Source organism: Poecilia reticulata, chromosome 20 (genome assembly GCF_904066995.2).
Source record: "Poecilia reticulata chromosome 20, P_reticulata-male-v2, whole genome shotgun sequence".
Lineage (NCBI taxonomy): Eukaryota > Metazoa > Chordata > Actinopteri > Cyprinodontiformes > Poeciliidae > Poecilia > Poecilia reticulata.
In genome coordinates this window covers 21,992,709-22,004,696 of record NC_088849.1, presented here as the reverse complement: position 1 = coordinate 22,004,696, position 11,988 = coordinate 21,992,709, and the positions used below count along the sequence as shown (strand labels likewise).

Genomic DNA, 11,988 nt, shown 5'->3' with positions numbered 1-11,988 from the left:
CTGGAAGTTTCCGTTAAAAGCTTCAACAGACGTTTTGTCATTTCCACCTCATTTGAAGCACATTGCGAAACCTGGAGCTCTCCGTGCGTCTTTCCGTGCGTACCTGTTGGTCTCCTGCTTGAGCCGCCCCAGCTGGGCGCCGAGCGGAGCGTGCGAGCGCTGATGCTCCTGGGTGTGGCTGGAGTTCACCGTGCTGGTGCTGCTCAGGACGGGGTCCGGCGTGGTGCCCGGGTCGTCCGAGGCTGGAGCTAAAACGGGACTGAACACGGCTTCCTCTTCGTCCACCTCGTCGTCCTTCTCTGCCCCCTCACACTCCGAGGCTGGTCCAAAGTGGGTCTGCAGCTCTGGAGGTCAAAACCAGCCATCGAAGTCAAATGTTACACCATAAAACCAACATGTTTCACCTGCAGCGTCGATCAGTCATAGCTTGTTTGGCAGCTTTAGTAAATGTTTCAGAGTGTTTTACATTTCCATGACACAGAAGGTTTGTTTATTTTAAAATGACTAAGTTCATCTATGCTGCATGGTGAATTTGCCGTTTCCCCTCATTGCTCCATTAGTCCCCAAAGAACGACAGGAATGAAAATAAGGGCAAGGCACTTTTATCTGCAAAGACAAAGGAAAGAATGGATCCTAACAGATAAGAGCTGCCCAGTTTCAGAGTTTAAATAAAAAAACCAACCCAACCCTACAGATGTTGTGTTAAGCCTCTTATTCGCTCCAATTAGATCCCTGAACCCAATGTAAACCTGATACACTATTCAAATATTGTCTTTGCACTGACTTAGTGATGTAACCTCCCTTGTTTTTAAGCTTCTGTTTAACATTTTAGCTTCATGTTGTTGCTTTTGTAACAGCCTGTTTGTTGAGTCAAGTGCAAAACTTTGGGATGTGTGATTGATAGGAGAGGAGAAAAGTAGTTTTTTCCTTCCTCCCTCCCTCCACAACATCAAGTTTTAATCTAAGAGATTTTAGATGGTAAATGTTTTTTTTTCAACAGAACCTGCTGCTTATGTTGGATATCGTCAGGTTTGTCTATTAGCTTGAGTGGCTGTTAGCTTGCAATGCTGCTAAAGTTGGATATTATCCAGGCTAGCCATTAGCCTGATTAGCTGTCAACTTAAGATCCTGTTAGCACTAAATAACTTACATCTTTCAATGTTTAACAGGAAAACAATTTTCTCTCTCATTGACTCTCATATTGGGGTGACACTTCCTCCTGCGAAATATGAATTGTTGCATAAATCTATACGGCGAATGTGCAAAACATTCAGTTCATGTAAAGTTAAAGTGTGATGATGCATACCAAGGAGCTTAATCAGCCAAATATGACATGCTAATAATAATTTCAGTTTCATTGCTAATGAAGTACTTAAAAGTCAACTGTAAGTTGTAAAACTTTCTTGAGATGATAATTTTGGTCTTTTAAACCACTGATGATGGATCCCGTGGGATGTTTTGCTAATACAAGCAGCAGCAGGCGTAGATCTGGTCCTGTACTTTTCCAGTTTAAATGTTCCAACCCTCCTGTTAGCTCGACTCTTCAGTGACTATTTCCCCATTACTCTCCAAACACACTGCAGGTGAAATACTCACTTTTCACTTCTACAGACAAGAATATAACATGATTTAGTACAATACCGGGGAGGAAATATCTAGATTTCACCATTAGGAAGCTGCAGGAGTTAAATTCTCCCACCTGGAATGAGGATGGTGATGGCGGCCTGCACGGCTCTGCGGATGATGTTATCCATGGCAAACATCCAGTGAGGTTTGATGTGATGATTTCGCAGAACCTTGTTCACCTGGAGGCATCAGAGACTTTCAAAATAGTGCAAAATATAAACATGTCACATGCCTGCAATCTTAATTAAACCAAGAAATTCCAGATTTAGCAAATCTTAGCAAACATTGCATCCAGCTGTCACACCCATATATCTAATTTTCTGTTTTTATTGCCCCTCACGTGTTTTTAAAAATGCAAAATAAGCGTTTTTTTCTATAAGTTTATGTCCGATGCTAATCCCAGTGACTGTGCTGGTTCTGACCGAGTCCTGAAAGCCAAAAAGCACCAGCTGGATCTGGTTGATGGAGTTGGAGTCGAAGTCCAGATCCAGTTTGAGTTTGGAGATGGTGGCCGCCATGACGCGTCTTTCCGGGGAGTGAATGAAGTCCCGCAGGATGAAGATGATCTGCTTGATGTGCTCCATGGAGAGCAGCAGCTCCTCACTGCCCTGGAATCACAAGTTCACATCAACAAACACAACATCAACAAACACAACACAGTAAAACACATTCACTGCCGACCAACAAACATCACAGAAAAGCCTGAATTTCATGCAAGTGAATGGGATAGTACAAGAGAACTGTGGCACCCCCTAGTGGCTACTTAGGAAAGTGCACTTTTTAATGTAACGTTTTATATGTCATAAAATTATTTCTGTTGGTTCAACACAGAGCTGGAATTTTTCAGAATTTTGAGAAAAAAAATCAGAGTTTTCACTTTTTCTCAAATTTTGACATTTTTTCTCAGAATTCTGATTTCTTTTTTTCTTTGAATTTTGACCTTTTTAATCAGAATTTATTTTTTTCCCCAGAATTCAAATTATTGATCTTAGAAGTCAAAATAATTGTAGTAAATTCTAAGGAAAAAAGTAAAAATTTGGAGGAATTAAAAAAAAATAAAAAATCAGAATTGTGACTTTTTTCCCTCAAATTTTGACATTTTTTCCTCAGAATTCAGATTTTTTTCTTTGAATTTTGACTTTTTTAATCAGAATTTATTTTCCCCCCAGAATTCAAATTATTGATCTTAGAAGTCAAAATAATTGTAGTAAATTCTGAGGAAAAAAGTCAAAATTTGAGCTTAAAATCAGAAATTTTCTTTTTTGTGGCACTAATAGTCTTCCATTGAAAGCTGCTGTCATTTAATTGTTAAAACATTATTTAAGCATACAACAGTTATGTGTCCCTCTGGGCCCCGTAAAGCTCTGTGGCGGGCCGTATTTGGCCCGCGGGCCTTGCATTTGACACATGTGGCTTCATGTTTCACCCGACCTGGATGTGGTTCTCCTTCAGGTTGGAGATGACCTTCTCCTGGTCGTCATTCAGGACCTTGTAGAGAATAGCTCGCCTCTCGCTGTCCTTCTTCAGGAGGAAGAGGCCGCTGTCCCTGTCCTCCGGCGAGGGCGGGACGCTGCGGTCCTCTGAGACCGAACTCTCGTCTGGGACGCTGCAAGACAAGATGATTTACAACGACCTCGGTTTCAGTTCACTTGCAGATGCAATCCTCTCCTGGCTACTGTGTGTGCCCAGGGAAGTGCAGGGGAAGCGTGAGTCAGCAGGACGCAGCCCCGCGGCGCTGCGGACGACACACGATACGTGTGTACACAGCCGCCAGCTGAGCATCACAAAATAATCAAGCTTCGTTATATTGATGCTGTAAAGGGCAGCAGAGCACAAAGACGCCACCTGGCCTCCAAACATGAGCACAATTATTCACTGAATGGAGGAGCTGGTGAATTCCTGTGAGGATCAGGCTTTAATTCTTTATTTTTATAGTTTTAAGAAAAGTCCAGACAATTTCTGCTGCAATATGAATTTGTCCGTTCACCTGTCATCCCAACCACCTTTCATTTCATAACCAAACCCTGTGCCAACAAGGTTTATGCAGGTTAAATTCAATTTAAGACTTTTTAAGACCACCATAAATAAAATTTAAGACCTGGCAAAAAGCAGCCAAATACGACAGGTAATAATAATAATAAAAAGTTTGAACAACTTTCGATCATTTTAGAGTTTACAGCAAGGTGTACCTCAGGCATCCTGGTGTCTAATGCGTCTCTGTGATGTAACCTGAGTCTGTCCTCACCTCAGGTAGTTGGAGCTGGAGGTTTTCAGGTTTTCAGAGCCAGAGGTTCTCTTCCTCTGGAAGAACACGTCATGTTTGGAGTCGCAGTCCGGACTCACGGAGCCGTGTTCGCTGCTGCTGCTGCCGGCAGCTTCGCCCTGCTGCTGCGCTGGAATGGAAACGCTGTGGATGTAGTCTGAAAACACAGGCATGCAGGAGAGCGTGAAAAATGAAGGTATGGAAATGCAGCAGGTGTTTCTGGAAATGTTTTCTGGTTCAGGTTGTCTGTCTCTCTCCCACCTGATGGTTTGAAGGCGATTTTGCTTTTCTTGCCCTTCGTGGTTTGCCTGAGGAAAATGTCCCTGAGCAGATCAGCAGCGATGGGTCTCTTGTTAGGATCGGGCTCAAAGCAGCGCAGGATGAAGGACTTTGCTTCCAGGGACAGAGATTCAGGAATCTCTGGGTGGATTTTAAACATTCCCACCTGCAGCAGAAAGCTAGTTTTTAAACATTTTCATCAACAGGAAGTGGAAACATCTCATACCTTAAACATGGCTGCCTGCGGCTCTCCGAGCTCGTGGAACGGAGGTTTCCCAGTGGCCATTTCTATGATGGTGCATCCCAGAGACCAGATGTCAGCGGGGGCCCCGTAGCCTCGAGGGCCCTTATCGATGATCTCTGGAGCCATGTACTGCAGCGTTCCTACAGCAAACCACGCAAACATTTCTAAAAACAAACCGTCTACTTCTGGAGACTGATGCTCTCTGGACGGATTCGGTTTAATTCTGGCCTAAATCTGAACATCTTTGTGATCAATGCAGCTGGTGAACAAACAAACACCAGATAAGTTAATTAGCAGAGAAAGACGGCCATTTCTCCTGCTTGAATTTTCCCTGCATCCCAAAGTTCAGAGCAGGTTTGCAGGAGCCGCCATAAAGAAGCGCGTCAGAGCCGTGGGAGACGAGCAGCAGAAACAGATAAGCAGGCCAACAGAGCCGCTAATGAAAGGTAAACACCCTTCTGCCTCTGCTTGATTAGCTAATCTAATTACACACCTCTGCGGCTGCAGGAGGAGGCCAGATGGCCAATGAATGTGTACGTCCACACACGCCCGCATGCTTGAGTGTTTCCATAGAGGCTGATAGAGGCTCTTGACATTTGGAGGGTCATTTGATGTTTGCTCTCAGAGCAGGAGGCATTTCAATGACTCCATTTATTTATTGCAGACTGAATTGCCTGCTTAGTTTCTGAGTCAATTTGTGGGTTTAAATTAAGAATGTGATACATTTTCACAGATTTATTTCAACATTAGAGTAAAGTTAGCTGGAGTTCTGTTATCTTTTTATGCTTACTTTGAAAAAAAAAAAAACTACATGCATCTAAATAATATTTCTCTGACACGGCAAAAACACAAAATTTTACCAGTTTTTTTTTTATCTAGTTTGTACCACAAATACCTTAATACACTTGAAATAAGATAAAACTAACTTACAAGCAACTTTTCAAGAGAGAATTTTAATAAATAATTCCTTAATATTGAATTAAAAAGTATTAGATACAAATTTCTCGTTATAGATGAAATGATCTGCCAGTAATTTTTAAAACAATATATTCTAGTGTATTAAGATATTTGCACTAGAATCTAGACCAAAAATGAAGATTTTGTGAAACAGGATTTTTCTACCAGCATTGACTCAATTTATTATGTTTATAAAAAACTAGATTAGATGTAGAGTTTAGGTTTTATTATTTACATATGCTAGTCTTTATTATAGACACTATATGTCATGTTAAATCGTGGCGTCAGTTGTGGTTTATTAGCTTAAATAGTTAGCAGATCAACAATGTTTCACCTCCAATAAATTCCTTTATAATTCAAACTGTTTACCGTTTCTGGTTTTCTATCCTCTGTTCTAACAGAAATCGCGTGAAGCATCCCAGGGCGTTGCTACCTGTAAACGTTTCTGTGCAGGGATTTACTCCAGCCAAGCGTTTCGAGGTTCCAAAGTCTGAGATCTTCAAGACGCCGCTGTAGGTGTTTACCAACACGTTGTCTCCCTGTAGAAGATAAAATAAAGGTTATTTAGCTTAAAATAGATATTTTTTGCTCCCTGTTGGCTTTTAAGTACTAAACTAGGCGGTTTAATCAGTAACAGATTAAAGGGCACTGTTCTTCTCAAAACTTTAATATCAAATTTAAACCAGAATAACTTCAGTTATTAATCATGCAGGGTGATTCCCACGTCCCTCTGACAGATAAAAGTTATCAAGAGCTTGTTGTGTTTCCATTCACCATATAATTCTAAAATTTGACATTTTCAAAACAAATTTGTTCAATGGAAACACGTCAATTTAAAAAACACTTTTGGTTTTTGATAAAAAAGTTTTGGCACCAGGATGAGGTGGTTGTTTTTATTACCATTTTGAAATTTGTTTATTTCGCAAAACTGCAATGAAAAGATGGGTTTTTGCATCACATGATCAGCAGCAGGATGTTACTACTGAGAGAAACCATGAAGAAGGAAACAACAGGAAGTAGTTGTTTTCTTCTTATTCATGTGTGATTTTAATTGTGTTTCTTATTTAATAGAAACACTGCAATTGTAAAATTGTGTTTTTTCGACATTAGTGGAATACAGAGAAAGTTTTGGTCAGATTTGTGCTGGAAACTTTAACCTGCCACTGTGTAAAATCAGCTTGTATTTCCCTTCCTCTCTGCTGATGAGCTGAAGCTGCCCCGTATTTATCACCGCTTTGCATTTGATTACTGGCACCTTTATATCTCTGTGGACAATCTGGTTCTCATGCAGGTATCGCAGCCCCTCCAGGATCTGTCTGGTGTAGAAAATGATCGTCGCTTCTTTCAAAGGTCCCCATTTCGACCTCAGCAGAGCAGACAAGCTTCCTGGAAAATAAAAACTAGTAACGTCCAACAACCTGAAAGCTTAAAGAGGTCGCCTAGCTTCCTAAGAATCGATCTGACAAGGCGATGCCACAGTTTCTCTGCGGTGCAGATTTGTACCTCCAGGCACCTGTTCCATGAAGATCTTGATGTATCTGTTCTCAGAAACCGAGCCCAGATACTGAACGATGTTCCTGTGCTTCAGGTACTTGTGAAGGGCGATTTCTTCGTGAAGTGGCTGCGAGTATCTGAATCACAGAACGGGAAGAACAGAAAAAGACAAAATGCATTTTAACTTTTAATTAAGAGCGCTGTTTATTTTATACAATAAGAAAACATAAATATCAAAGGTGCACCGATTGCAGTTTTCTGGCTGATCAGCAATCTTAAAAAAGCCTGACATGCCACTAAATGTAGCAGGACAGTCGCTGAGTTGGCAACTGTGGGGCGACTATTGTTGGCTGCAAGCATTCAGATGAGGGCTGCGGTTGATTGTTAGGCCAGATAAAATCGGCTTGGTGCATTCCTAATGTTTTCCATTTATTATTACAAAAGAAGATTAGAGCCACTGCAAAAAAGTAAAAAAAAATCTGGCTTTAATATTCTGAGATTAAAACAGTTTTTTATTATGAAGCACAAATATGAAAACTTTGCCCGATATTGAGATCCGATTTTAATACTGCTTTTATAGCTGATAACGATATTTACCAACATTATATACAGCTCTGGGAAAAAATAAGAGGCCAATTAAAATGATCAGTTTTTCTGATTTCACTCTTTATAGGTTTATGTTTGAGTAAAATGAAGATTGTTCTTTTATTCTATGAACTGCTGACAACATGTCTCTGAAATTGCAAACAATTATTTTGTACTAATCAGCAGAAAATGAGAAATGGTCAAAATAAAAAGATGCAGAACTTTCAGACCTCAAATAATGTAAAGAAAACAAGAAAATATTCATTTAGAAACAACAAAACTAATGTTTTAACTCAGAAAGAGAAATTAATATTTGGTGGAATAACCAGGAGATTTTCAGTGTTTTCACTTTTACCAGAGCTATATATATATATATATATATATATATATATATATATATATATATATATATATATATATACACACACACATATCTTTGGAAATAAAACAACCAAAAACAAAAAAACAACAACATGAAAACAAATATTGGTGGTAAATATCGGCCGATACCGATGTCAGTGCATCACTTCTTTTCATGTCCGATTTATTTAGCTTTACTGATAATAATTAAATTTAAAACATTCAGCTTTTGAACATTTTAAAAACAGCCACTGTTGGTATCCGACCTGCTGTCTCTTTCTGGGATCTCTTTAATAGCGATCCGGACCTGGTTGCTCAGGTCTCTCCCAGCATACACCACTCCATAGGTGCCGCGGCCCAGCACCACCAGGTCTCCGTTCTCGTCTGTGTCGTACTCGTACTGAAACGCAGACATGAACACAAGCCGCTCGCACCAACAGAACTTTGTTTTACAACCTTGATGAAGCCACAGACTGACCTCCAGCGTGTCTCCATCCCCCTCTCCTTCCAGCTCCACAGCGTTCCCTGTACCATCAGAGATCATCTCTTTCACCAGGGAGCAGAACCTGATCCACCCCCACATGAAGCCACATTAAAACTGTTATTTTAGATTCTAGTTTACAATAAAAATACTGTGCAGAACACTGAAGTCATCTCTCATTCCTTTATTTTCATGATTTCAGGTTTTCATGTAAGTCTTTATATGGTTTCGAATGGAAGGGCTTCAGAAGTTCGTCACACTTTTATGACAATATTCACATTTATTTGCTGTGTAAATAAGAAAAAAGAGCTAAATAACTAACAAACTGATGCTTAAAGAGATATGGGGTAAAATACTGGCATACATCAGGTTTTCTTTAGTTTTTTCCTGGATTTTTCAAGTTTCTTTCAGGTTTCTGCAGGTTTCACCCACACAAATTTAAGACTTTTAAGACCAGTATGAAAGAAATTTAAGACCTGCATCACAACAGAAAATTGCAAATAAATAAGTCAAAATGGCGAAGATGAGCATCAACTGCTGATAAATTTGCACTTACTTATGATGGACATAAAAAGGCTAGCTAGCTTTACCCTTTCTAGCTAGCTAGTTAGCTAGTAGCAAGCTAGCAGTAGCCGTAATTGCCTTGAGTCAAAAAGACAGTAGAATAAAGAAAAAATAAAACTACATAAAACATTAGATTAAATTGTATTATCACAATATTTAAGACCTGAGATTCATGTATTTCAGGCCAACTTTTTTTTAAAGACATTTTAAGGCCTTAATTTTACATATATGTTTTTAAGATTATTTTTTAAAGATTTGCACATAAACTGTTTTAAAGAAATTACTTTAACCGCTCTCAAGTGTTTTTGGGGCCTCAAACCTGAATTGACAAAAGATCTGAAATAAAATTTGTGCAGTCCGAAATTTTTTTAAACCATCATAACAGATTACAAAAAGTCTGGCTAAGATTTTGGGTAGTGGTTTAAAAGTATTGCAAAGCTTGCACATGCTCTGTAAACACAAACACCTACACAGACACATCTAGAGGTGTGTGTCCTCACCGACCGCACTGCTCCTCGGTGGAGAAATAGATCTGGAAGTCGTCAGAGTTGTCATGGACGTAAAGGAAGCAGCAGCGCTCGTCAAATTTGCTAATACTGCAAACGGAGCAAACAGAAAATCTAATTTAAGCATCAGTTGAAAAAAACAAGGAGAATGTGGGGAAAAAAACACATGGGGGAGGGTATTAAACTCTTAATTTGTGTCAGATTTTTTTTTATTTTGCAGCAGCAAAGAGAAGAAATTCACCTGGTTAAGTTACCATTAACAACCATGAGTCACATTTTCTCTGTTACTTCACTCTGAGTCCATCTATAGACGTTTTAGCAGCGTCTCAGGTTGCACTACTTATGTAGCTGCTGTTTTAAAAATGCAGGAGGGGATTGTAAGGCGGTTAGGTCACATGGCAGGATGACCAAACCTGAAACCTGCAGCTCCAGGTGGCAAAATCAGCATTCAGTTCACACACGTTGGAAATTATTCACACATTTCCAGGATGCATGTGTTGAAACTAAGAAGCTGCTTTCTCTTGTAAAGGCAATCCATAATAATAAATGTTATTTTTGGAGTTTCAGTGTAAAATTAAAGCAACCTGTTTATACGTACCTAATGCCTTTAATGGACGTTGCAGTGAAGTTCCACTCATGGATTCCCTTCTGTGGAGTTTAACACGTTTAATTTAAAATTCATGCTGAAATCAAAAACAACTGAAGCTGAAATAAACACATACTGAAACCAAAGTGTATGGTAATTTAGCAAAAAACAACAAATTTCACCAAGTGATGAATCTCTAAGTGATAATTTAAAATATGTGATTCTTACGTTTTCAACAGGAGAGACGTGCCAGATGGAAACATGCTTCTCTTCAGCTTCGTTGTTTATGGACACATAGGAAGGCTGGTAAACTTTAGTTGGCTCCAAAATCAAAACCTGCAAAATAACAAAAGAAAACACACAAAAATATTATTATGTTATTTTATATGAAAAGCTAAGAAAATGTTTAAAATGAAATTACAAGAATAAAGTCAAAATAATGAGACTAAAGTCATATTTTTACAATTATTCTTGTAAAATTATGGCTTTATTCTCAAAATATTATGATTACATAAAACATCAATGTATTGTAATACTGCAAGCATAAAGTGGAATGAGAATAAAGTTTAAAAATATCAGAATAAAGTCAAAATAATCAGAGAATAAAGTCAATATTACAAAAATAAACTTGTACAAGAATAAAGTCGGGCTGCACAGTGGCGCAGTTGGTAGAGCTGTTGCCTTGCAGCAAGAAGGTTCTGAGTTCAATTCCCGGTCTTTCTGCATGGAGTCTCCATGTTCTCCCTGTGCATGGTGGGTTTTCTCCAGGTACTCCGGTTTCCTCCCACGGTCCAAAAACATGACTGTCAGGTTAATTGGTCTGTCTAAATTGCCCCTAGGTGTGAGTGTGTGTGTGTGTTTGTTTGTGTGTCTCTGTGTTGCCCTGCGACAGACTGGCGACCTGTCCAGGGTCCTGTCCTGGGTGACCTCGCCTCTCACCCGGAACGTTAGCTGGAGAGGCAGCAGCAACCCTCCCAACCCCACTGAGGGACAAGGGTGTAAGAAAAATGGATGGATGATGAATAAAGTCATAATATGACTTTATTCTCTTATCATTTTGACTTAGCAATACTATGATTTCATTCTTCTAATGTTAAGACTTTATTCTTATTGTTAAGACTTTTCACTTTTTTCTCAGTCTTACTCTAATACTTCATCGTAATTTTAAACATCTACACAGTTAGGCCGAGTAGGGATTACAGCAATAATAATCAACTTTATTTATAGTGACCTTAATATCTAAAACTTAAACATCAGAATGTGTGTATTTCAGGTTTATTTATCAGTTGTTTGTACAGGAAACCGCAGCCTCTTGGTGGTTCCCTGAGTCGCCTCCACGATGATGTCCATCCAGAAGTCGAGTCTTTCTCTTTGGGGGGAATGCTCCACCGCCTGCTTTTTAAACCTCTGGATCAGCTGCAGGTTCTGCACCACTGACCGCAAATACCTGAGAGGAAACAATTACACAAATCAAAAATTAATGAGGCCAGTGAGCATCAGTAATCTCCTCTGAATGCAAGCCATTATCCTCAAAATGTTGGTTATAGAATATCTAATGGCGAAACTAGGAGCTGCAGTAGAAGCTAGAAGCTCCAAAGCCTAAACAACACGTTTTACAAAAACTAAATAATTTGGTATCCTATAACTACAACAGCGTATCAGGGGCATTGAACACAGCAAAAAAAAAGAAAAGGAGAAATATCTGAGCCTGAAAAGTCAAAAATGTGATAATAAATAAATAAATAAATAAAAGCGCTGAAATTTTTAGATAAATTTCAGAAATTTTCTAGAAAAAAACTTTGACATTTTCTGAGTTTCAAAAGTTTAACATTTATTTCCATGTTTTTTCTTAAAGATTTCTGAGATTAATTTTAAAATTTCTGAGTTTTTTTCTCTCAAATTTTTAACTTTTGGAGCTCAGAAATGTCCTTGTTTTTCTAGAAAATTTCTGAGAGTTTTTTTGTTTTATTTTTTTCTAGTAAATTTTCAATGTTTGGAGCTCAGAATTGTCTGTTTTTTTAAAGAAAGGTTCTGAGATTAATC

The 11,988-nt window shown here is 38.9% G+C and overlaps 1 protein-coding gene across 3 annotated transcripts in view; it reads right to left on the bottom strand.

Annotated features, from left to right (window-relative positions):
• The window catches only part of map3k15 (mitogen-activated protein kinase kinase kinase 15), a 35,740-nt gene that overhangs the window by 9,073 nt on the left and 14,679 nt on the right, over window positions 1–11,988 (bottom strand). For all 3 annotated transcript variants that reach the window (XM_008396466.3, XM_008396464.3, XM_008396465.3), the window contains 16 exons: window positions 11,242–11,392; window positions 10,174–10,281; window positions 9,958–10,007; window positions 9,354–9,449; window positions 8,287–8,374; window positions 8,075–8,208; window positions 6,873–7,000; window positions 6,625–6,755; window positions 5,803–5,908; window positions 4,395–4,552; window positions 4,151–4,334; window positions 3,872–4,046; window positions 3,058–3,232; window positions 2,049–2,234; window positions 1,700–1,805; window positions 104–344 (listed from right to left, as the gene is read on the bottom strand). In XM_008396466.3, coding sequence (XP_008394688.1) covers window positions 104–344; window positions 1,700–1,805; window positions 2,049–2,234; window positions 3,058–3,232; window positions 3,872–4,046; window positions 4,151–4,334; window positions 4,395–4,552; window positions 5,803–5,908; window positions 6,625–6,755; window positions 6,873–7,000; window positions 8,075–8,208; window positions 8,287–8,374; window positions 9,354–9,449; window positions 9,958–10,007; window positions 10,174–10,281; window positions 11,242–11,392 — 2,217 coding nt within the window. The remainder of the gene's footprint in view (window positions 1–103; window positions 345–1,699; window positions 1,806–2,048; window positions 2,235–3,057; window positions 3,233–3,871; window positions 4,047–4,150; window positions 4,335–4,394; window positions 4,553–5,802; window positions 5,909–6,624; window positions 6,756–6,872; window positions 7,001–8,074; window positions 8,209–8,286; window positions 8,375–9,353; window positions 9,450–9,957; window positions 10,008–10,173; window positions 10,282–11,241; window positions 11,393–11,988) is intronic.